The sequence below is a fragment of the Aythya ferina genome (assembly GCF_964211825.1).
Source record: "Aythya ferina genome assembly, chromosome: 6".
NCBI lineage: Eukaryota > Metazoa > Chordata > Aves > Anseriformes > Anatidae > Aythya > Aythya ferina.
Window position 1 is genome coordinate 21,141,575 of NC_140303.1, and position 26,599 is coordinate 21,168,173.

Consider the following 26,599-nt stretch of genomic DNA (forward strand, 5'->3'; position numbering starts at 1 on the left):
CTAAGCCAACTAGAATCTGCTTTTGGAAGCCCGTTCTCTTTCTGCTATTCCATGCTTTCTTTCACATAATTAGTTTTATTGTTCTGCAATCAGTTATATACATACAGTCATCTACCTTTGCCTTATCAGTTAATGTTTAATGATTGAATAATATGCAAAACACCATTTTTCCTCTCATCTCCTCACCTATCTGAAATCACAAGTTGTTCTCAGTACCTTTCGGAATCTGCTAGCCAGCTTGTCTCCTATCCTGTTATTTTCCAGAACCTTGTGTGTGTGCACCGAGGGGTGGTGGGTAAGAAGGAAAGGCTGTCCCAGATTTACCATGGGACCAGTATCTTTTTTTTTTTTTTTTTTCTTTTTTTTAAGGTATGTGACCTGTCTGGACAGGACCAGGGAGAGGATGCTTGACTAGGTGGGTGTCAGATCTGATCAAGCAAAGCAGCTCCCTTGTTCCCAGCACAAGGGGCATCATGGAGTGAAGCAGCAGACCAGCAGGGCTAGAGCTGGAAGGGAGCAAAGGCAAGGAACCTGTAAATTATAATACTGCCACTTGAATATCTAACATTTCACCCTCTGTCACGCTTATTGTTCATGTTATCTAGCCAAAATTTGAAGGCCTTATTCAATAATACAAAACAAGAACAACAAAAACAAACAAACAAGCAAAAACAGCTTGAAGTTGGTATGATTTTTGTCCGAATAAAGCACCAAGACGTGCCTCATTGCTGTTAGAAACTGTATACAGACATGGCTCTCTACAAATATTGTCTGTCTCTAATGGCTTAAAATCAAAGGCAACAAAATAAGCTCCAGGCAAGGCAGATACTTCAGGAAAGAAGATATAAGGTGTAAAGAGTTAGACGCAAGTATGAAAGATGTATGGAAAAGCATGAGCTTAAAAAAAGGATGTAGAGGAAGCCTGACACATAAGAGGGGACTGTTTACCAGAAAACAGCATTATAAAAGGAATAGTCTGAGTGTAGGAAAAAATTGCAGGGAGTAGCAGACAAGTAGATTGCAAGGGACACAGGAAGAAAAGCAATAGAAGAAAATGAAAACAGACAGGAGGGAGAAAAGGAAGTGAATGTAACATCCATCAAGATTGAGTTTTTCATTTCTTCACCAGGGAACATTTAAAACCAAATTATATTTTATTAAAATGACATACACGAGAAAGGATTGTAAAATTGTCTTTCATTCTGACTGGAAGGTAGCTAATAATGTTAGTAGTTAAAGCAAGGAGAATGGAGTAGAGAGCAATGCTTCTATGGAAAGAATGGTTTAATTTTTGTTTCTGGTTTGCAGGAAAGCTGTTTGCAGGCTTCTCAGAGATTTAGAGTACAAATAATCATAGCAGAGGTGGATCACTGGGTCTGACTGCTGGTGATGATATCAAAGGTATATGATAAATGCAGTTTCTGACAATTACACGGATGATAAAAATAGATCTGTGCTTACATGGTGTTTCTGTTCTCGAATGTAGGCTTAATGTGATAGCATTTTTTTCATTTTGGCTTCTCTTCATCTTGATATGCTGGTATATTTAGGGAGGATATTTTTGCTAGTATATTATTTATGTATGTTTTTGTTACCTTGCAACTCAGAGTTGCTAGCAAGTGCTATATTAAAAAAATTATAAAGCATGTAGTGCAGTATGTGGCTCAGGGAGACAGCTCTAATTCAGTGAGCCTCAAAATTAATTTAATCAAGATCTGAATAACTTTTTCCTATGAAAATATCAGTGCTTTAAATCAGTTTTAGAAAAGTTTGATTAAACTGGAAAATTAACGTTAGTACAATTACATTTCTTTTTGCTCATAAATAGAAATGCTACGTGAGAATCAGGTGCAAGAGATGCTAAAATCTGCAAGTGTATCCCATTACAGTAATGCACATGCTGTCACAGTCACTTGGCATTTTACCTTGTACGCAGGCCAAAGCTGCATTTGGAGTCTTGTGAGCAACAGGACACAGATTGGAAGACTCCAGTCATCATCGCAACCCTGGCTGGCTGGGAGTGTGTCGGTATGGTATGGGGAGGGCCTGTACATGTACTCAGCTCTGTTAGGTGGAGGAAGTGCAGTGTCTGAGCTACAGACTTCCACCATTCACTAAGACGGAGAATGGTATTTTCTTTTTTTTTTTTTTTTTTTTCTAGAGTGCTACATTCCATCTAACCTAGAAATGTCATAAATACATCATTTTAATGATGAAGTAATTTAGGCGTTTTCTATTTGAGCTGCTGTACCAGTATGTCTGTTTCAGTTTCGAGAATATTTTTTTCTACCATGATAATCAGATCAGATTGGCTGCTGATATTGGCATAGTTATAGGGTGTGTGTATGTCCTTCTCTATATGGGATAAGTGAATGCATGTGCATATGTGTATACAAATATGTGTGTGTAAAATTAGCATATGTTGGCAATTATGGTGCTACATCAGCATATCCCTCTGTAACAGCTTTTGTTTCTCCTTTAAGAAAATAACTCTACAGCTATAAGACACCTTTACAATGGCAGAGAGGGCCATACTATGACAAACTGCATAATGGTCACAGAAAAGTAGAGAGAATCAAATGAGGTAACCTGCTAAAAGTTCTCATGTGTCTATGATCCAGAACTGCCAGGATGACAGGGAACCAACGAAGAATTGGAAATCTTCTAAACAGAGTCCAGTTTCACTGGCATCGTGAATAATTGGTGGCCTAAATCAAAGGTCTTGAATAGCAGTTGCAAAAGAGAATTGCTTGTTTGAAAAAGACAGAAGCAAGGCTGGGTTACTCTATATTCTGTCCAGGAAGGTTAACTTGCTCGAAGTCTAAGAAGATGGAAGAAGGCTGCATATTGAATATTTCTGGTTAAATATATGGAAGGGTAAGAAGACCTAATACTATTGTTGAGCATATTACAGAACTCTTAATCAAAAGAAGCAGGTGCAGGAAGTAAATACCAAAAGCACCCAAAGTAAAGACACTGATGATCTGATTCCTGCCACTTCCCTGATCTCTAGCTGATAGAGACTGCTATAAGTTTGGAAGTACATAGTTAGTGCTACTCGAGGGATGTACTCTTAATTCTGGTAACTCTTGTCTTTCATTCCTAGAAGTCGTACAAGCTAGCTAAATCCAACTCTTCTTCTACATCTATTTCTGATTGCCCATGAATTTAAAGCCTCCTTTCTAATTATTGACATAATTTTTTAAAAATGGTCTTATTTACAACCTATATGTAAATGTACGTTGTTTGTGTAATTGGTTACATGATTTGATCAGTCACCACTCCCAGATATTCTAGCATCTGATGCTTCATGAAATTTCAGCCAAATGATAGAAAATTGATAGCACTTTGGTGGGAAAGAGAGATATTGAACACTCCATTACTAAGAACATGTATTATTGGATGTTAAGAGTACATATTCCTCATGAGGACACCAAAACATATTTGGTGCCTAAAATCTCTTCCTGTAATTAGTCCCATGACTGTAGCATATTCTTTCCCAAAAACATCTGGGATAAACTGTGAATTTTATATGTAATTTTGAAATTACATCTCTTTGTTCTGTAATGGATGTTTGTAAAAGTTTTGAAATTGACGTTAGACCTGAGTGCAGTTATCATTATAGTTGCAATGCTGTAGGTCACTCCTGCCACAGTCATTCTTATTTTTGCCTGTCAGTCCTTTTCTTTAACCCCTTTCCTTCACTGTCTCCCAGTTAAGTTCTCTTTTCTAAAGATTTAGGGGTAGACTATCAATTTATTTGTGCACAAAACTTGCATCACAGTACTTCCACTGGCAAAGCTGAAAGTTCTCACAATTCTGTTGTGTTTCAGGATTTGTGTTGCTTGGCTTTTTTTTTTTATCTTTGGAATAATAAAATTTCAAAATGTTTTTCTGTTCTTCAGCTGTCCTTGATACGAGGGCTGTTACTGTGATAAACCGTTGCTAACTTCCACTTGACATACTTTCAAGGGAGAAATAGCACACAGGCTATTTCACTCCTTTCTGTTCTTATTTGGATTTTGAGGTCCTTCTTTCTCACACAGCAAAACTAAATGAGATTCCTCGGCCTTAGCTTGGAATCAAGCTTTTCCTTGTATGCAGGCAGGTATGTGGCACCTTCTTCATTTCTATTCAGTGCAATCCCACTGAACAGGGATTTCCCCATTTCTACTGCCTCAGGTTATGCTGGATGTCAATGATATGTGGCGTTTCCTGCGTATCACAGGGAATCATGATAGCAGGCTATCCCACTCCTGAACACTAGAAGGTAAGGAAAAAGACTGAATATAAAAATCATATATTTATTATTTAAAAAAAAATATAAAAGAATGTGTAATACTTCTTCAGTACTATTAGGGCTAGAGTTGGTTTTCAATATTTTGGGTGGGTAACACAGAGCTGACTGCTCTCCACTGTGAGAGGTTATCCATCGGGCCACTGGACCATAAAGTTTTACTGCAAAATGAAGGCAGAGTATTGCCAGTGACTGAGAAGCATTATGCATGTTTATGATGCTATATAATATGGTAAGTATTTTAGAGTATGTTTGGAAAAATCTAAAAGGTATCATTTAAGTGATAGCACTGAAGCAATGTGGCTTTACAAGTAAAGGGATACCTAAAATCTGTGTTAAGACACATTAAGAAAGTAGGTTTTCTGTGAAATATGAAGGGGAAATATGTCAGCTCCATGCATTTTAAAGTCAAGCAGATCACCTTATCTGGAGATAGTCCATATAATTCATGCTCCGCTTTCGATCTTCATCAACAGCTCAGAAAAACAAGAGATACTGTTCTGTATTATGAAAACTAGATCCCAAATCTACAGAACGCAGTAGACCTCAAGCTGCATTTTGGGACTGGTACCCATTTCTGCAAAGCAAAAGGGGCAGAAAGAATGCTTGTTATGTCTGCTTTTGTAAAGGTAGCGGGCTTTGTGTTAAGTGATGCAAATAAGCTCAGTGACTTTGTTATATTTATTTAACTGACTGTTTCTTACTTGGCAGATTTAACAATGGCACGCTAGAGCAGGATGTACTCCTCAGGAAATGAGGTACACGTTCACTTATGCTATGGTATGGACTGGGGGATCATGAGTATGTTTTGGTTTTAACCTTGCAAGAAATTTCTATGCTAACTGATAAATATTAATATTGCAGTCAGAGTGAACTAGCATGGCTTTACTTCATGTCTAAGTACTAGCCATTTCCTGGCGTAATTTGCTTAGGTGAAGCCTGAGAAGTCCTGTATCAAGCTGTTAAGAAGCAAGTCACGGTTGAAGTATTAGATCACTTCGCCATACCCACAAAAAAAGTATAGCTGTTGCTAAGTATATGTCCTGGAACAGACTTGCTTAGCAAGTAAACGTACTAATTTTTACTTCAGGTTAATACCAAATTGCTAAGAAACTTGCAGTTATGCTGTATACTTGTGGGAGGTGAAGATCTTAGATAATTTGACAGATGCCACTAAGGAAGAGAAAAAAAAAAAAGGTAGTATCTGCCTTGTGCAGGGATCTGCAACCCCCCGCTAGTGATCCGTGCTTGTTGTTCTCGAACAGAGGGGAAGGCAGGCGGCTGAGTGGAGGGCCAGGATGTCTCCACATGGCACCGCACCACGAGTGCCGTGTCCAGCAGATGCAGATACTTACGCTGTATGCAGAACGCAATAAATCTGCGCGCTGGGACACTTCGAAGTACTCAAAGCCAGTTCCGTGCACAAGTTGCACTCGGCAGTTAAAAGGCTTTGTTCCAGCCCTGACTTTATCACGCCTCTCCCATGCCCGCTCAAAACGCCGTTACTTGTGGGGAAGGAAGCGGTGAGCGCGGGGCTCCGGCGCAGCTCCGCCCGCCCCGCAGCCGTCCTGCGGGCAGGGGTGCGGGTGGCAGGGCCGGGCCGGGCGGGGGCGATGCGCGAGCGGCGCCTCCCCCTGCTCCTGCTGCTGCTGCTGCTCCCCGCGGCCCCCGCTTCTCGCCGCTGCCGCCGGCTCCCCGGGCGCGGACTCCGCGTGCCCGCCCCGCGCCGAGGAGCGGCGCTCCCTGCCGGCGGCGCCCGCGGGCCGGGCTCTCGGCTCCGCGCCCCGGCGGCATGAGCGGCGCGGCCTCGGGGGAGCCGGCCCCGGCCCCGGCGCCGCAGGCACGGGGGGCAGCGCCCGCGGTGCGCGCCGCAGCGGGGGCGGCGGCCGGGGGCGGGGGCGGCGGGGCCGGGGCCGAGCGGCCGCCTGGGGCCGGGCCGGGGCAGGTGCGTGCGCGGGGGGCGCCGCTCGCTGGGCGGCTGGGGCTGGGCTGGGCTCGGCGCGGCTCGGCTGGGCGCCGGCGGAGCGCGGCGCTCGCTCGGCAGCGCTCGTGTTTGCGCATGACCCCTCCCCGCCTGCGCCCTCCCCTCCCCTCCCCGGCGGCGGCGGCGGCGGGGAAGGTTAGGCTCGCACACAGGCGGCTGCTCGGCGGCGGCGGCGGCGACGCAGTGCAGAGGTGCGGGCAGGTTGCGCCGGCCCCGCGCCCCGTCCCTCCCGCGCCCCGCCTGCCTCCGGAGCCCTCGCCCCGCCGGCGGCCTCGTCGCGCCGGTGTCGGGCCGGCCCCCCGGCCATGAGCGCGGCGCTGGGTGTCCCCCCGCCGCGCCGCCTCCCCCGCCGCCCCCGGCGGCTGCCGGGCTCCAGGAAAGTAGCTTGATGAGTGTCCAAAGTAGCAGTGGAAGTTTGGAGGGGCCGCCATCTTGGTCCCGGCTCTCCACGTCCCCACCGAGCCTGCAGGGCTGCTCCGCGGCGGCGGCGGCCTCCCAGCTCCACGGCGCGCCGCCCGGCAGGCCGCCCAAGGAAGGTAACCGGCGCGCCGCGGGGCTGCGCGGGGGGCCCGGCCCTCGGGGAGGGGCCCGGCGACCGCCGCCGGAGGCCGGTCCCGGGCTGGCGGGGAGAGGCGGCGGCGGCGGCGGCGCGGGGTCAGCCCTGGGCCCGGCGGCGCCGCGGGGAGCCTCGGGCGAGCGGGGCCGCGCCGCCCCCGCCCGCCGCCGCCGCTGCTCCTCGGCGCCTCCTCGGTGCCCCTGCGGCCGGCTCCGCTCCCGGCCGTCCTCCCGCGGCGGGCGCTCGCCTCTGCTCCCGCGGCGGCTCTCCTCGGGCGGCCGCTCGCCGCGTCCTCCCCGACAGCGGCTTCCCCTCCTCCTCCTCCTCCTTATCCTCCTCCTCCTCCTCCTCCAGCGGCGCGCCGGAGGTGCTGGTGGATGCGGCCGTTGTTGCTGGATGGAAGGAGTCGGGCACTTTTGGCAGCATGGAGGTGGGGCAGAGAGAGGGACCGAAATCGCAGCGTTTGTCCCTAGCACGAAGACGCCCTCGGGAGCGGCTGCTTTTGCGGCCCGAGGTGACAGGGCACCTTACGGCCACCACGGAATGACTGCAACTTTCTCCTTTCCTCCATCACGTCTTAGATGATAATATTTTTCTCCTCCCTCCCCTGCTCCTCCCCTCTTGTGTTACACCGACAGCCAGAGCGGGGTGTTGTGGGTGTTTGCAGGGAATATCTGTATGAAGGTTACGAGCAAACAAGTCCCCTTTCTATTCCGTTTCGCTTATTGTCTGTTTTTTCCTCCGTGCATTGAGATGGATTGCCACAAGATGTAGCAGTTATACAGCTGGTGAACGGCTCGGAGCTTTCAGCTAAAATAACTACTTGCTGAATGTCGGCTGGTGGCGGAGGAGAACTTTTATACACAGATACTTGCATACTAAACAGTTGTATAATTTTACTCGATTTGCCCCGGTTTAACGAATTCCGTATAGCTTTTCTTCTAGCGTCTGCAAAATGTCGCTGCCTAAGCAGGAAACTTGCTAACTTTAAATAGAAATGATAGCGAGAAGGGGGAGTCTTTGTTTTTCAAGTCTTCCTGTAGCTTTTGTTGTTGTTGTTGTTGATAAGCAATTTAAGGACTTGGTAACGGGGATCTGCTATCCTGAAAACGCGTAATGTAGGACGTGGTTCTCCATTTTCCATGCCAGTAGTTGTCAGATTTGTGTCACTCTCTGTCACTTCTGCACACGCTCCTCCAGGTAGATTGACATGAAATGCTCTAGAAAGTACCTGGAGAGGGATTACCGTATATGTTAAAGATGCTGAGTAAAGTGGCAGGCATTTTGTGCTCCTGTGCTCTCGAAAGCTGATGCTCTCAAAAGCAGCCACCGCCAGCTGAATATGCAGTTGATTTTAACTTTATGGAGAGTAGGTTTCATCACTGTCGCAATGCTTGTTATGAATGAGTGTGCATATAATATTCATATAGGGTGCATATGTGAGGTATTTTTGAATATATTTCAGATGCCTGGCATACAAGCCTGAAATGATTATTGCAGTATTACATGCATATACATATATATATATATTTGTATTTATGTATAATTTATATATGTTATTTATTCTAAAGAAAACCGGCATTCATTGAGTGTGTTATCTAGGCATGGAAAAACAGTGTTGTGAAATTAATTTTTTAAGGTGACGATGATGATTTTTACTTTTTTCTCACAACTCATGCAGTTGGATTTTCCTGGGCCCGATGGTTTACATCGTGTAGTTCAGATTCAGGGGTTACAGAGTAATGATAGCCCTGGTATGTGCTTGGTATTATAATGTACTTTATTTGCATAGTGTTCCTGTGTTGTGATGATTATGTGGCAGAGGTAGATAGTTATGCTTGAGAATCGGTGTAGGCTATCAGCAGTGCTTGGATCTACAATTTCTGTTTAAACTGGCAGGATGTTAGCAGCACACCTTACTTCATTCATATACATGTATTTTACAGTGAAGCATCATGCATGAAAGCAATAGGCCATCAAATAGGGGCATGTCAGTGCGTTCACAGACACTGGCTTGTGTGCATGCAAGAATCATGGCAGACCGAACTAAGGAGCTCACAATGTTTGAAACGCAGTGTGGTGTGTTCATAGGAGTTTGTGTGCCCACGTGGTCTGGACTGATGAGCCCTTGCGGTGCTGCCGGAGGTCACGGACATGTCGGAAGCGGTGTGTGAGGCCGTAAGCCTGGGCGAGCTCTGAGCCATGCTCTCGCTGGGTCTGGGGCCTGGTCCTGGTCTTGCTGTTGGATCTGTGGGACCCAGCCCCACTCCTTGACCTCAGGAACACAGGCCTCACTGCTGTGAGGACTTGGTACCTGCTCGCATGGCTCTCACCATCTTCTAAAAATTTATTGAGAACAGAAACCCCCAGCACCCTGATTTAGGAAGTCCTGAAAGCATTCTTTGAGCCACTAATATTGAGAAAGCAGAAACAAACAAACCTCTGACATATATAAAACTGTCACCCAAAGATGTGTTTTTTTTAATTATTGTTGTTGTTTTGTTTTTTAATTGTAAATATAGTACCTTGTCAGTATTGAAAAGGAACTACTTAGGAAATACAGGGTGAAATTAAAAAAAATAATTAATCTCTTCTGAAGTGTGTTACAATATTGTAGCAATACTTCATTATAATTCATCAGGTGTTATCTTCTCATGTCTTGACTTACAGGGGCATCATGGCATAGCTATGCGGATTTGACTTAGGTTTTTGGGGTTTCAAAATGAAAATACTGAACTGGACTTAAGTACAATGGTAGCCATACACTTTTACTATACCAGAACTATCTCATGTTTCCCTCTCCATTCAGTATCTAAATTCCCATAGTTATATCAATTATTTTATATGCCAGTAACTTATATGTGGTATATTTGGTCTCTTGTTCAAAAGCCATACAATATGGGCTATAGGGAATTTACGATAACTGTTTGTTATTTTAAATAACATATGTGATCGTATAGCTAGATCTCGTGCCACATAAGTTTCTTGACTGTTGACTCCTTTGTGGCTGCCTATAAGGAGAGTGCCCATAAGGAGACCAAACTGGTGAGTTGAAGAGCGCTGTTTTGTAAATGGGGGATGACAAGGCAGAGGGAAGAAGTCTGGGGAGGGATGTGTGAGTATCTTGGAATAGTTCCTCTTCAGGGGCTGAGGCAGAGCCCCAGTGACTGGTAGTCAGGCATGGAGCTTTGCAGGTTGTTTTGTGTGCTTCTGACTCTGAAGACTGCTGTTAAAAGCAGAACACCACCAAACACATCTCTGAATTGCCATGGCAGGAACGTGAAGGTGCACTTTTAGAATTTGAACCCAAGTTAACGTATGATGACAACAGGGTAAATAACCTCATTATTTATTAAGCACTGTTTGAAGGACTAATGTTGTATGTGTAGCGAACTTTGGTGATAATTATTTCTTAATTTGATTAATGTATAGTATTTGTATTCATTGTTACCTAAAATACGATGGTAGTTGTCCATCTGAGCATAGACATACAGGTTTTTGTTCTTCAAGTTTCCAGCTTAGCAAATGTTTGTAGGTATGGGTTTGTGTCACAAGTGCTTCATATAGTGATATTGTGTTAGTACATGTGCATGAAACCTACCTTATTATATTAAAACTTGCATGTTTTTTTGTTTTTGTTTTTTATAGTGTAAAAACTCAACTGTTTTATTTCCTTAACCAGTAAGCTCTCAGTAAGTTTGTTTATTGCCATTTCTTACTGTTTAATTGTAGATGTAGAGCTTTGAGAATCTTACGGATTTGGCCGGTAAATGTGGGAATAAAGAAGAATGGGAGCATTTGCTGTTGAAGGTGATGGGTGTATATCTACATGGCATAAACACATCAATCGTATTTAGGCTGGCTACAGCAGGTGTTGTGTAAGGCTTAATGTTGTTCCACTGGTAATGCACAGATTCTAGCTTGTGATATTACTGCTGTTTCTGTTGCAGATGTGTTTCTTACACTGAGCTAATGCCAAATTCTTACGAGATTTTATAGTGTACCCAAGTGAGAAGTGGAAAAAGACCTTTTTAATATGGGCACTTGTTTGAATCTGGTTTTCTGAAAGGCAAGTGTTGCAGAGAATAAAGCAAATTAATGTTTGTGTGATTGTTTTGTTTTAGTTCTGTTTTAACTTGCCTAGAATGGAGTTTCCCATTAACCTATTCCATTTTAAATGGAGAGAGAATCGATATCTTTAAGGATAGGCTGTATTTATTTGTTATTACCTCCATTCAGATAAGAAGCATGTTATTTCTCTGATTTTTTTCTGTATTTTTTTTCAGCAAGTAAAATTTTTCTTTAGCAAGCTGAAATAAGCTTGCTTCTTTGTAATAATTTTGTTCTGCAGTTATTGTTGTTACTACCTTGGATTTTCTTCTAAATGGTTGTAAAATACTATTTTAAGTGCTCCTGGAAAAGACTGTTGTATGTCCATGGTCAGTGAGCTCTGTTTTACTACCTGAAGAAAGGAGATTATGGAGACATGACTGGCTTAAATAGTTGTCTCTACTTTGTGTGTGTTTGACTGAAGGTGGCATTTTGAAGTACTACTTGTTCCTGATCCAGATTACTCCAACACTAAAAATATTGCCCCCACGCTGAAATTTTTGCACAAGTAAATGCTGGAGTTGAACTTAGTAAATACTATATGTTTATGAAGTAGAATATTTCCTGAACTGTGGCTCCACTAAAACCTAAAAGTATACCAGGGAAAAAGTTTTGTCTTTACAGTCTTTATGAGCTTCTTTTTCATTGGCTTGGTGTGTTTTGGCTGTGGAAGAGGAAGAGGGAAATTAGGGTTGCTGGATTGCTCTAAGTAGAAATTAAAGTTGGGTAGGGGAAGAAAAATAATTACTTTTTCTTTTCTGTTTAGAATGTGTTGGTGGGGCAGTTCCATGGAGGTCCCGATGGTGACTCAAGGGTAGCCGTTAAACAGAAACTGGCCTTCAAAATACAGTCTGTTTTCTCGGGTGGGCTTGTAACTGAAAAACTTCTAATGGTTGCTAAAGATAGCAAGGGACGGGCACTGCACTTCTGTCTTCAGTGTTTAAGGACTGAGTTCTGCAGCAGTGGAGAAGGGCTAGTGAGCATCAGAAAGTATTTTGGATCCATGTCCTTTCGTCTTGACTCAGTCCATATTGAGGTACTCAGTTTGGGGTAGAAGCCCAGGTTCTGTGTCCTTCCTGAGGAGCCTCTTGCTGGAGGTCTTCCTCCTTTCTTTCCTTCCCAAGCAGAGCTTCAGAAGATGCCAGCGGGAAAACCGGGGCAACCAGCCGTTCCCAGGGGCAGACGCGGTAGGTGGCAAAAACGTGAGTGTTTGAAAGCTTTAAAAGAAGAGCAGCCCAAGTGTGCCCCAGGAGCAAGGGCAGGAGGGCTCGGCTGGGGCTGGGCGTGCTGGAGGCTGATGGTGGGCGGCTGCTGGGGTGGGTCCGCGCTGGGAGGGTTGACTGAAATCAGTGATTATATTACTAATTTTAATCATGGCTTAAATCAGCAAGCAGGAAATCCTGATTAAATAATTGTTTTTAATTTTATTTGCATTTGTGCTTAATTATTTTTCCCAAAGAAAAGTTGATTCTAATTGGTCTAATTTGATCACGCTTCTTGCTAGGCGGGGGGGGGGGCGCATCTATATGTGTTTACTTAAGTGGTAACGCAGCCTAGATTCTTGGTGTTTAAGAAACATAATTCCCTATGCTTTAGATAGCTTTTAGCTAACTTTATTAGCTAAATAAAACAAATCCTAATTGTGCTAGATACGTAAGAAGAAACAAACACATCCGAGTGCGTTTTGCGTTTAAAGCAGATTAAACAGAAGTGGAATCGTCTGTAGTTTGTGAAATGAGTTAGTTGTTTCTGGCCACTGCGCCTTTCAAGATTTCAAGTTAACTGATCATACCCAGTCGCCGTTCCTTTGTTTGGGAGAGAAATCAAGACTTCTGCTTCCCGAATTGTCGGTTGCTCTTTTGGTTCTGAGCGAACTGGCTGCTGAACTGAAGGAGCTGAGCAGGTGAAAACAGCAGGAGCGGCTGCAGGCCTAGGTTGCTCAGGGCTTTGGCCCTCCCGTCCGGGCTGCGTGTGGGCACCTTTCAGCAGCGTGGTGCTGTCACCGTCACAGCAATAAGGTTTATGCTCTTCACATGTGTTTTTCACCTGTGTGAATTTAATAGGTCATAAACATGAAGCCTCACCATAAATTACCATTCAAAATTAAGCTGAAATGTTTAACACCAGGGGTTATTTTTAAAATACAGAAATAAGAAAAGTAACACATCCTATACTCCAAAGGCCTTCTTAACTTTAGGTGGGGAGGCTCTGAGGCTGACAAGTATCCTCAAAAGATTTGGAATGAAAGTTAGGGGTGGTTAGATGATTACAAGACTGTGATGGGAATCTGGTAGCTTTGGAATACGGAACTTCATTTACAGGAGCTTTTATGTGAAACTGAACATCAAGGGAGATGGTCGGTATTCCCCCAGGCTGCCTCCACTTGCTGAGAGGTAGCAGCAGGAGCATTAAGAAATGGCTCTTGCCTCATCATATCTGCACAGCTTTAAGTGGGTGGAAACTTAAAGGCCGCTGTGCTTTGTAATGTCCTTATGAACAAAGCACTCCGTACTTCAGGGTTTAAGAGATTGGGATGGTGGCAAGAAATTCCAGAGTGCCTTTTAGAGGAAATGAAGCCTGACTGTAATTACTTGGAGATTTGCAAGTACTGCATTCCCTTTCTTTGGACTTCTAATACAGCTATACCTGTAAGAGAAAATGAAGCAAAATGTCTCTTTTGAGGAAGAGCAGGAAATCTTGATGCCTTTAGAGAGAGATCTATTGTATGATACCATGTACGCCTAACCTTTTAGATACTTACCTAGTTTTATGCCTGTACCCTCAGCTCATAACATGTAGATGCTTCAAGCACCGTGTCCTGCAGCTGTGGATTCTGGTAGCTTACGCTTTATTTATTTTTTGGTAAGTCATAGACCTTTTGAATGATATGTATAAGAGCAATAAATTGGAAAGTAATGTTAAACGTGCAAGTAAATGTTCTTTTTTTTTTTTTTTTTTTTTTTTTTTTTTAACTTGTATATGTCTGAAATAATATAATTCAGATCATGGTCCTGGACTTCACTCAATGAGTTTCTGATGCTCTTGGGATCACCTGAATATAATAACAGAGGCATTTCCTGTTTCTTCTTCCACCACTGAATGATGGGAGCTCTTGTTTGTAGGGAGACAGACTCAGGTGATGCCACAAGTAAGATTTCTAGTATGTCTTTCTTGCACCCCTGTGGCTAAGACTGAATAGGCCTGTGCACTGTATACCTGCATTTGATAAATGCTGCTTTGTAGTTAATACTGCATTCCCATCAGTTCCACAGTTTTGTCTTAAACTTTGCAGCTGTGTTTCAGCCAACGTTTGCAGGTGTTTTTTGTTTGGTTGGTTATTTTTTTTGGTTGGTTGGTCGGTTGGTTTTGTGCCCTAATACCCTTTTTGTAGCTATTTGGGTCCCCAGGGAGATTTCAGTCTTTATTTCTTAGTTTATTCCTAGTGAAGGTGATGGGAGAAGAAGCATCCTTTAATAAGTTGGTGTATTTATTATAAAACAATTGAAAACAAAATCCCCATGTTATTAATAATATGCTTTAACATTAGTAGAACCATGTCTTTTAAAATGAACTTACAGAGAATTATAACTAAAGCAATTGTTTAGAAAGTGTAATTTTATTTTGGTTGCTGGAGGTCTTTATTAGCAAATGCTTCTAGTCCTGATGGGTAATGATCTGTTTTTAACAGTTATATTAAAAGTTGTATAAAAAGATGTTACAGAAGTTCTGAAATTTTTTCAAAGTAAAAATTCTTTGGTATCTTTCATAATGTTCCCCATACTTTTCTTTTGCCTTCCTTTTATGCCTTATCTGAAGAGGAATGGCAGAATTATTTGATGGCAACTAATCCTACAGCTGATGTCCTTTGAACTAAACTTTGTGGCTTGGTAGAAAATAATCACGTTTTGTCTTAGTTCAAATACGGTATTGGGAAGATAGTGTTCAACGTTATATGCTGTTCAATGAAGAAATATGTTTCAAGTAACCGCTTTCTTTCCATTCAGCGTTGTGCGTATTGCAGTATGATGTCCCTTATTTAGGATAACTTTTCATTGGAGTAATTGTATCAAAATGCTACATATATTAATGAGATTAATTGCTTATTTATAATACCTTGTGTTCTGTAGTGATTGGCCTTTTTAAGATCATTCCCAAAGACCATAAAATCTCCACTTGGATCTTCTGATAATCCAATCCTTTCTGTGCATTGGTCACTGAGAATTAATTGAATAAGAAAACATACGAAGTCCAAGCATATCTTTAGTGTATGAAAGAGTTGTGAAATAAAGCATTTAAAGAGGAAATTTATTGGAAACGAGGTGGTGTAAAATGTGCTTAAATCAGTTGGAAATACAGTAATGCATTTGTCACATAGCATAGTGTCATTGCTAGCACATTCCTTAAATTAACTTTATAACCAGTGCACATTGATCTTCTAGTCATACTTGTTTTTTACCATCTTGTTCTCAGAAAAAGAACTTCAATCATTCTGTCCTAAACCTTGCTCACTTCTGTATTTATTTAAAAATATATATATTTTTTCAAATGAAAATTCAGTCAAACTCTAAGCTTTAGCCTTTCATGAAAGGTAAATGCAGGAAGGAGTGGGAGAAGTTCAGCATGATGAAGTACCAGCTCAGCTTTCTTCATGTGTGCAATAAAAGGGGGAACAAAAACAGAAAAAACACACAGCAAAACATATTGAAAGCATCAAAACAATGCTGCTTAAACCAAAGTGGGTCATTCTAGAAGGCTCAAAACAAGGAGATTGTGCTAAGTATGTGTATTTATTAGAACTCTGCAAAAGGATAGTCTTCTCAGTATTTTCACAAGAGATGTGGGTTATGACAAGTCTTTAGTAGATAGTAGAAACTTAGATTTTATGGGAGAGAAAAGATCAAAATGCTTTAAAATGCATCTTTGCTTTCTCAAGATTTTGTCTAATTATTTTTTTCAGGAAAGAATCCCTTCTGTGTGCTTTCACTTATTTAAGGTGTATCCAGGAAAGTGTCCTACTTTCTTTTCCCAGCCATTTTACCCCTGGTGTGTGCCCTTCACCAGTGAGGTGAGAGCCTGTACTGTAGTGAGAGGATAATCGTGATGATGGCGGTGGTATAGGTGATGTGCCTTCATTAAGTTGTTTTTTGGGTTTAGTTTTGGTGTTGGTGGTTATGGATTATTTTATTGAAATGGGTTGATTAGTACTTATCACTAGGGTTTTGCTTTGTTTTGCCTTTTTTTTTTTTTTTTAAGTTTCTTTTGCAAGTCAGTTATTCCTTGAGCAGGGTGTATTCTGGGGAGTGGTTGGTGTGTCTTTGGTAGATATTTTAGAAACTTTTTGAATATTAGTGTTAAGCTTTAGTTTCAGTAGGTCTATTCATGGTACTGAACTGTATTAAAAAAGTTATCTTGCAAGTTATCCACAAGATCTAACTTTGAATAAAGTGGAGAAATCGTTATTATAGTACCTTTGTATTTAGTATTTTGAAGGCCACCTTAAGGAGTTGGATTTTTGTATTTTAACATTAATATAGGGTGCCAATAGAAGTAATTCCTGAAGATAAGGGTTTAGAATTTTTAAATTAAATGCCAAAAAAGCACTTTTTTTTCTGTGCATGTTATTTTATGAGTTTGAAATCAAACTGTTTGTTTGATTTATCTCAACTTGTATAATCTGATTGCATGTTACATTTTTTAATTAAATGGTATTATTAAATGATTATGATGCTAATAATGCCTAAGATGGATAACACCAGTATACCATTGTCTTTGCTACATTGTCAGATGGTATTTTGTATTCCGCATCCATACTTTTTTTCAGGCCTATGCTGTCACATCCAGAGCATCCAAGTGGTTAATATTAAGGAACAGTCAATTTTATGCATCATGCATGCACACACTTGCTTTTTTGTGTACACAAAATACGTGTGTGAAGTCTCCATGAGCTGTTTGGTCATTTGGAATCCTGTTGTTGTTAGGACTCTCCATCCGCCATAGCAGTCTCATGAACACATCAAGCTTACTCGAACTTTGGTCACTTTCTAGTAAGAATGTTCTAAAATCATGTTGTCTCTTATTATGTACTTCTTCAAAACTTGTTTTGTGATTTCAAATACACCATTTTGCTAAACCTGCTGGTGAGTGTTGCAGATAATACAAAATTTGGTTGCTAGATTAATAGTACTAGTTTTACTGTACTTGAGTTTTAGTTTTTTATAGATTGCTGTTTGCTTTCGACCAGAGGAATAAAAACATGTCAAGCTGAAAGAAAAATATTGTCTGTTTGTATATTACATTAGTATTATATTTCTTGTGTTGTTTTTTTTTTTTGTCCACTTGTTATCTTTGCAACATATATCTTAATTTGGGAACGAAATATTGAAGCTGTGATGGCAAAACAGTTTCCAGTAAATGACCTTAATAGTGATTTTTTTCCTTGTGTTGTATGATTGAAAGCTGACCTGATTTGTTCTCCTGACTAAATCACAGCGTGCTGTTCTCTGAGCCCTTTGCTTGTTTTGCTGTTCTAGAGAAGCGCAAATAACAGGCACTGGTCCCTGCCAGCATCTGACACCACCTTCCCAGCGTTTTTCTTAAATCTTCCTTCTTCATTTGTTTATACCAAAAAGAGAGGGAGAGGGGGACTGTGCCGGCTGTCATGTTGTTGTGATCATCATTGGTGTACCATCGGTTCCGTCATACCGAAGGAAGGCAGGGTGTCAGGCAACAATATCAGGGACTCTGCCAGAAGGTGCAGGATCTGCCTGTGTGCTGCTGGTGCACCCGCGTCCCACTCTGCACAGAGAGTGACACGCTTTCCCCAGCTGGGTCCCTGAGGCTGTGCCTTCCCACCACTGGTTTCCCTTTCTTAACAGCACTTGGCCACAAGCGTGACCTCCTGTGCCATCAGCTTGCTCTGCTTCCTCTCAGCTTCTGTGAACTTTAATTTTCCTCTTTGAACTGACAACCGCGTGCTCGGCCTTCGTATTTGTCCCATACCGTGATGGCTGAGGAGCAGAAGCTGCCTCTGTGCTGGTTTTGCCAGGAGGACTTTGCTTTGCAAAGGGAAGAGGTGGCTGCTGCGGCAGCGGCACCACCAGCACAGCACACCCAGCACTCAGGCACAACCTGAGGGGACGCTCGGGGACACGCGGCTTCAGGGGGAGGGCCTCCCAGGAGCTTCTCCCCAGCGTCCTGCAGCGTGCCGCCCAGCAGAAGATGAAACACACTTCTAAGGTCATAGCGGATAGAGGTCCAAATGGAGGTTTGTGTTTTTTTTGGCAATAACAGATCCTCTTAGCATTTCAGTCTTTAATAATGGAAATTCCGTGTGGTTTTTTAGACTTCAAGTTAAGACAGGTCATTACGATTGCTTTTTGTTACATCCATTGACTGGTTGAATCTACTGGTTTCTGCATCCAGCTGTGCGGAGGTGTGTGGAAGAGTGTTCCTGACAAAAATAAAACATTTCTAGTAGGAATTCTCCCATTTGATAAATAATTGTTAGCACAACTAATAATGTTAGCTTGTAATCAGAAAACTATCTTACGTGAAAGTAGTAAGCGAAGACTGAATCAGTGATTCAAGTAACTAGCAGAATACGTAGTGTGAGTAGCTGTTAAGGATTGAAATTAGTGTCATCAGAGACTCAACTGCTGTGTTATTTTTTTATTTTAAGTTCTACCCAGACCTGCACAGCGTACTCAGTCACTTGCGTCAGCACGTGCCCCCCACACTCAGAAATTTGCCTGAGCGTTTCGGCGCAGCGGTGCCCCTGGTGCTGGTGCTATGCGGGTGCCAGGTGGGATGGCACAGGCTGCTGCTGGCTTGCCTACCCTCATCCCCAGAACACTGCCAATGAAACTTTCTTGCTCCTGATGGGTTTGGGGTTAGTGAATTTCACTCACTGTTAAAGTTTAGTCATCCTCAGACTTTTCCTCTCTGAGGCCATGTTGCCAGGGAAGGGAACGGGTGTGTGAGGGGTGCCCAGTGCCTGTACGCGCAGGCGCTGGCCTGCTGGGGCTGTCAGGGTGTGCCTGGCGTGGCCCTGCCTCCTCTCCCAGTCTGTTGCAGACTTAATGCTGGATTCATTCTGTTTTTTAAAGTATCCTTGATGCGGTCAACTTGGGGTGTAGTTACCTCCAGCATCAGGGTTGTAGAACCAGAAGGGTTAAACATATGCTGGGTGAAATGTATCCCAATTCACCAGCCATTTGCTCCTGGTAGCACAAACTGGTCTGTCTCTGTCAAGTCACCTGTAAGGAGGAGGCTCTGGGAAGCTTACTTCAGCCATCCGAGGATCTTCGTGGTCCTCCCTTGCCTGAGCTCTGTGAAGGAGAACTCCTGAGCTCTGTGAAGGAGAACTCCTGCTTTCTCTCTTGTTGGCTGGGGAGAAGAGCTTGGGTCACACTTGTTCTTAAGTTATACTTGCTGTGGTCCTCAGAAGCCAGTGTAATGACATCATCCTTTAAAGTAAGTGCGGTTAGTTCTGTAGTGCTACAAGTACTATGCAGCTGTGTTTTCAGGTCTTTCTACATGGTGGATGTTATTAATTACACGTTTTTACTAGTGTCTTGAATATGTATGTTTTATTTGCCACATCGAAGACTAAGAGCTGCTCTTTCCTAACTCCTGGTTGTTCTTGGGGCTTTAGCTGCACTGATGTTACAAAACTTAATCCAAGTGATCACAGGCGTTGTTCCATGAGGTCCGTTCTTTATTCAGCATGCAAGATGGGCAGTCCTCAGGAAAGAGCCGTGCTGAAAAGAATGAGAATCCTTTCTTTCTTTGTTCTAAAACTTAAATGAATGAAAGTGATAGTATAGCAGAAAAGAAAGCTGGTTTAAAATTAGGCAAAGTACTAGATAGGAGAAACAGCTGTAATGCAGATTTCTTTAATGATGATGCTGAGCAAGACTAAAACCAGATTTCTGACAAATGATTACATATGATGTTTCTTTGTCTGTGAACTGGGTGGTTGCTGAATTAGAAATTAAAACATTTTTTCTTTTAGCCCTGAACTTGATTTTTCACTGATTCATGTGTGATTTCATACTAGACTTTTTTTTTTCATCTCTGTAAGATGGAAGTAATGCTGCAAGGTCTTAGGAAAATGTAGGTGTAGTCAGTAATGTATTGGTGTATGTATGTAATTTATTTGGAGCTGTGTTCTGAGACACTCCTCCTTACAAGGGGCATTGAGGAAGTGAATTTCTTGCTGTATTCGGCAAAAGCTTGGATTCTCTTGTCAGTTAGAGACGGCTGCTTGAGTAAATTAAAAGAAAAAATAAAGGAAAAGAAAAGAACAGAAAAAGAGGAACATATCTAGTTGCCTGATTCTTTGAGCACCACCTAGCCTCTAGACAGGGTGCCTACAAGAGACAAACAGCGATCAGTCACGCAGTTGGCGTGGCCTTACTCAGCACAGGGGGACGGAGCCATCGTTGCATGAGCTGCCTGGTGTCGTGCTGTTTTCTCAGCAAGCTTGTCGAAACTCTTGATGTAAATTTTGTTTGTTTCAGTTTCTAGTGTTTTATGTGCTGTGCGCTGTACAGGTATTTCAAAAGGAAAAATTAACAGTGTTGATGTGAGGTTAAGACCATTTTTCTTAAAATAGCGTTGCTGAAAAGCCAAAATGGTTTATGAGGCTTGTGGTTACAGTCAGAGGTGAGTCGACTGTCCCTCTTTAATCTTAGAGGCTTGATAATTTCTTTTCTACATGTTTGCTGTGAAACTGTAGCCTGATACATAAGTATATGGGGGTTGAAATTGGTCGATCCCAATGTTATGAAAGAAATAGGTGAATGTAGTTGGAAGGACTTGTTTGATTTCTCACTAGCAGCGTGAGGCTCGCCTGTAGCAGTGCAGGTGGGAGCAGTGAGGGGAGGGGAGGTGACCGTGCCGGAGAAGTTTGGAGATCACAAGGGCAGAAGTGGTAGTAGGAGCTACGGAAGTAAGGCGATTAGGAAGTTTGGGGAATTAACAACTGAAACACGCTCCTATTGCCACAGATACAGCTTTCAAATACCAGATGACTTGTGTTGAAACTGGGAAGTATGAGATTCTATTAAATTGTTTTTTATGGCCACCTTTTTACCCTATGGATAACTTCCAGACAAATTTATTTGGGGAAAAGGTGTGTGGTTTGTTTGTTCCTTCATGGCTCACTTTTTCTGTGGAGTGAGCAAGAGAGGCAGAAAAATGCTGCGGGGAGGGGCACTGCTCTCCCTTCCTGCTTGGTAGGTGACCTCTGCTTTTAACTTCCTTTCCACTCCTTCCTTAGATAGCAGAAGCTGCTGTTTATTTTTGATATGTACAAAAGGCCTGTGCCATTTTAAATTCTTGCAGAACAGCCATTTCATGGGCTCAAGCATTTAGGGCTCCTGGTTTGTTTCCTTATAACTGAATGCAGCAAATGAAATGTGCTGTACTTCCTAGTATTTCTCTAGGTAGATGTTTCTTCTTCATGACTGCTCCGGGCTTTTAGTGCTTTTCAACATAGAAATAGAGGGGGATGGAAAGAAGTGAGCTTTTGTTGAACGTGTGATGCGCTTTTTTGGTGTATCACAAAACTCGTGTTATCCTGTGACCTGTTAGTCAGTGTTACCAACAAGCGACCCATAAACTTGCAGCTTGCTTCTCCCTGCCTGCTGCCTGTTCCCCAAAGGGGACAGGGAGCATCTGTTTTTTTTGCTGCAAATGAAGCTGAAGAGGGCAAATTCTGCTTCTGTCTTTCTGTCTGGATACCCTTTATAGCGCTGTCTGGGAGCAGCAGTAATTGCTGCAGATTCCTCTGCATAGAGATGAGAAGGGAGCTGGTAGAGACGGGCAGACAGCATGTCACCTGCATGTGTTTGGCCCAGGCAGTATTGTTTTTTCTCTCTCTTGACATAATGTTGTGTTCAAGGCAGATGTGTGCTACCTAGAAATAGTCTTTTAGTGTTTCTGCCACAGATGTCTTACCATAACTTTGGCCAAAACCTTAGTCTCTTTCTGTAAAATGCAAATAGGCTTTTTCTAACTTATAGGGGAATAGTATGCATAAACTTCTCTGTGTATTGTTTATTTCTTTACTGGTGTACTTATATACTGCAGTGCAATATACCAAAACTGTTCTATTGTCCTATGGGGCAGTATGTGGACTTTTTAACTTTTTGATTCACCAAGCATCTCCAGAAGACTTAAACAACAAGAACAACAAAACCAACAAACCCTAAGTGGTGCTGTCATATTTTCTTCTAATCTTTCTTCTAACTTGATAGAATACATCCATAGAAACAATATCTTCAGTGTATTTTTTTCTTTAACCAAAATGTTGTCATTAACTCTAAAGAAATGAAAGTTACTGCTTTTGACCTTACAGTGAAGTTTTCCATTTCCAAGAGGAAGTTGCCTGGAACCTAGAGATGATTGCTTAAGGCTTTAAAGGAGACTCTAGAAAGTGTAGTATCATGTTCATGCAGTCACAGATTATTATAGTGTTGAGAGATGACCAGAAATGCCAGGAGGGTGTGCTAGTTGCTTACCCAGCTGCTGCCAGCCCAAACAGTTGTCTTGAACAAAACTTTATTAAAAGCACTTTAAATGAGTGCTTTGTACTTCTGATTATTCTGTCACTGTAGCAGATATTCAGATGCAGTCATTAAAAAAGAGCTTTATTGAAGATAAATACTTGAAGATACTAGTGACAGGACCCGCGGGAACGGGGTTAAGCTGAGGCAGGGGAAATTTAGGCTTGACATCAGGAGGGGGTTCTTCACAGAGAGGGTGGTTGCACACTGGAACAGGCTCCCCAGGGAAGTGGTCACTGCACCGAGCCTGTCTGAATTTAAGAAGAGATTGGACTGTGAACTTAGGCACATGGTCTGAACTTTTGGGTAGACCTGTGCGGTGTCGAGAGTTGGACTTGATGATCCTTAAGGGTCCCTTCCAACTCAGGATATTCTATGATTCTATGATTCTATGATAAGATGTACAGATACTGAATAACACATGCATTTGTTCTAAATGGACTAAATGCTTAGAGTAGTAGTTTGGACAGCGAGAGTGAAATAGTCAGGTAACTTGCTCTCAGGTATCACTGTCATCAGCTGTGACCAATAGAAAATGGTCAGTGAATACTGTTAAGCTTTCTTGTTTCTTTGATATACACGGGATCTGACAGTTCACTATGAAGTGGTAGAAGGTAGTGATGTTCAAAAGCCATCAGTCATCCTGTTGAGTCAGAACCTGCTCTTTGATCACTTTTGGTAATCAAAAGTAATCCAAAGAACAATTGCAGGTGAGTAATCTGGATTTCAAAAAATATGGCAAAATACAGCACTCAACATTAAATAGCAACAAGTTTCAAAAGAATAGATACTATTCCCTGTAAATAACATATTTGGGATATCACCAACCTAGTTTGTAGATGTTCAGAGTGCTCAGTTCTTCGTCAGTCTTTTTCTGCATACAGTATTGTAGCCAACAACACAGGAAGTCTGTTTTTAGCAGATACTTTACTATTTAAGCTCTTAGTTGTATGAGTTCAGAGTAAGTCTTTTTAAGTAGGACATATCCAGGAGGGTTGTTATTCACTGGTAATACTTTTCTTTGGAGTATATTATTATTTAGTGCCTGTTTTGTTTGATACAGGAGGGTCTTCAAGATGGGAAAAGATTTGGGGTTTCAACACAGGACATACACTCAGCTTTTCCCTAGCACAATATTGTTTTTAAGTCTAGAAGAGATTACTGGACATGGACAAGGATCTTGGGCAAGTTCTTTGTCCAAGTGGAGTGTTCTGCTCTTTGGGCACAGCAGGTACTTCTGTTAATATGACCATGAACTGATCTGTTGAATTCGGTTTTTCTCTAGTTAAGGACTGTAAAGGAGAGGGGAAAATATGGCGATACCTATTTTCAAAAGGTAGCCTCTTTACCACTGTTGAGGTTTGACCATTCGAAGGTAAAGGATTTCAAGATTTAGTAATACACCGTATGTTCTTTCAGTTGTCGTTTTCCCTTTGTTCATCAAGCTAAACTTTATTCAACAGACTCAGGAAGGACCTTGTCGTGGTTCTGTTGCTCATAGCGTTATTTGCTATGCTAACGCTTCCTGTACGTGGTGCAAGTGGAGTTGTATTAGAAGCTTGGGAAATGGTTGGGTGGGTGCAATGTTGAATGTTCTATGTTATATCTTATTGTTAAAAATTATTCTGTGCTTGTCAACTCCTATCATTAAGATAAGAAAAAAAATGCAAAAATAATGATGTAGTAATTTCAGGGGCAAAGTGGGAAAAAAAATGTTCTATGACAAATTCCTGCAAGAAAAGGTAGCATAAAGAAAAGTCTGGCTAAGACTTATCTATTGTAAGGACTTGTGTCAAATTAAGTGTTGAATCTTGTCTTCTGCATAATGAACAGGATTGGAATGAGATGTGGCATGCCATTGTTTCGAGTGAATATTGCAAAAAAGCTTTGGAAGCTTTCAAACCCATCAGCATCATCAATTGTACTTCAGTCTTAGAAGATGTCATAGACATACATGTTGTATATTCTCAGGTTTGAAATATAATTTTTAAAGGTGCTCAACCAGCTGTTTTTCTTCTTTCAAGTATTTCTCTTGCCTACATTAGTGCTTATCTTTCATAGGCACTGTGCTGCACATGTTGTGCTTACACTGGTGCAATAGATTTGTTGCCCATGGCGCTGAAGGAAAGCCCAATTGCTTTTATGCAGTATGTAGCCAAGATGCTGTCACTCAGAAATAAGAGCTTTTGGTTGCTTCAGGGGGCCAGCGTGTTGCTCTTGAGTCGTGTATGGCTTTTGGGCAATTCGGTAGTACTTGCAGGGGATAGAACCAGAGGGGCTTAGAAAGGAGGTGTCTGTCACTGGCTTGCCTTGGACATAGTTACATGACCAGTTCAGCCCCACTGACAGCAGAATAGACCCTTGGGGAGTTATTGTCCGTTTTGTTGTATGAATCATTCTCTGAGCTTTGCATGAGCCATTGAGTTTCCATCCTTGTGGCATGTGCCCACACGCATGAGTGTGTATTGTTGGTTCATAGCCAAAATGAAGGCTTTGATAAGCAACTTGTAAATCCATCTCTGCCTCAGCTGCCTACAGCCGTCTGATGAGACACATAACAGCTAAGGGATCCTTAGAATACGGTACCTAGCTGAAAGGTGGGAAGATCCTTGGGTTGTTACCCACAAATTCCTCCTAGCTGATCTGGATGGATTTGGGCCAAGTGGTTTCCTCATAATTCTTTCTTTAAAATGTTTGTGGAGGTTCACTCAGGAACATTTCTCTCTAATTCACTTTCCCAGCTTGTTGGCCAGACAATTGAAATCCAAAAACTGGCAGGATATAGATGAAGTCTAAAGATTGTTAGAATTTTTTAGCATTAAAGAATTGATTTCTGCTGGAGAATGATTTGCAGAAAATGGCTTATCTATCTGGCAGCTCTGGGCTGGTGAACTGTTGGAAAAAGTGAAATAACCTCCAAATAGCATTCAGAAAAAAAAAAAAATCTATGGCCATTTGGGGGGGACAGACTTCAAAAAAGACTCTGAAAAAGAAATAGATTGCATCTTGGGGTTTGGAGAGGAAGTACACAGAATATCTTCCTGACCTTACAGCACCAGGAGAATTAATGTTGAACATAAGAATGCATGTAACCCTAACCATCTGTTCTTCCTTATCAACTCTTTAGTTCAAGGGAAATCAGAAATTGTAGGGGCTTTTTCTCCCCTTCAGAAGAATGTGTTTTGGTGTGTTTTTTTACTTTGTATTTTAACAAGATTGCATCCAACAATCATACAACTGTAACCAGCAGACAAAAGTCTTTATAAAAGTACTTTGGAAGTGGATTTTCAAATTACATTTGTCAAAAACAAACAAAAAAACAGCTATCTTCTGATGTTTATAGGGAATATTTTTTTCTTATTTGTTAGATTTACTGTATTTATGTTCTTTAAGACCAAAGTTGTTTTTCAGTTACTTTTTTTTTTTTTTTTTTTTTTACTTCCTACAGGTTTTATATGGACTAAAGTCTGATCTATCTGCCTGCTAATTATGCAGCATTTTTCCTAAATAAAGCGTCCTCCTTCCCTTCTTAAAACACCTCCTCCCCCCCCCAACCACAACTCGGATAAGCAGTAGTTATATTTCACTTGCCTGCATTCTTTTGAACATTATCCCCATTTTAAAGTACCTGAGTAGTTTCAAAATCTTTTGGCTAGGTGAAGGGCTAAGCTATAAAGTCAGAGAAGTCTGAAGTTTGTTTGAAGTTAACTGTAAATCTGTAAAGGAACGAGAGACAAAACACTTGCTTACTTGAATTTCAGTTGCATTTCCAAGCAGTGCTTTTAGGAATGCTGTTTAAAGTCCGTAATTTTCAGGCAAAATTGTTGCTTTATGTCGCTGAATTTTGAAAAAGTAAGGGTACCATCTAGTTCAGGTTGTTACTCATTGGAACCCATGTGGAAAAATCAGCAGACATGAATAACACAACTTGAGGTATGGGATGAGTTGTCTTACTGAAGTCACATCTTGTATGTTATTTAGGTTGCTCTTCTAAAAGTACAGTTCTTCTCATTTCAAGAGGATTGCTTTGTGAAATAAAAGAATATTAAGTGTATTAAGTTCACCTAGGCACCTTATCAGTG

At 42.0% G+C, this 26,599-nt stretch overlaps 1 protein-coding gene across 6 annotated transcripts in view; it reads left to right on the forward strand.

Moving 5' to 3' along the window:
• Positions 1-4,124: 4,124 nt before the first annotated feature.
• TLK1 (tousled like kinase 1) overlaps positions 4,125-26,599 on the forward strand; it is a 68,045-nt gene continuing 45,570 nt past the window's right edge. Inside the window, exons 1-3 of one of the 6 annotated variants that reach the window (XM_084524456.1) lie at positions 11,082-12,134; positions 13,733-13,809; positions 13,950-14,095. In XM_084524456.1, the coding sequence (XP_084380582.1) occupies positions 14,047-14,095 (49 nt within the window). In that variant the 5' untranslated portion in view covers positions 11,082-12,134; positions 13,733-13,809; positions 13,950-14,046. Of the gene's footprint in view, positions 4,271-5,008; positions 5,056-6,453; positions 6,818-11,081; positions 12,135-12,693; positions 13,810-13,949; positions 14,096-15,904; positions 16,013-26,599 lie in introns of those variants that run through there. The other 5 variants (XM_084524457.1, XM_084524459.1, XM_084524458.1 and 2 more) reach the window with 5 other exon arrangements.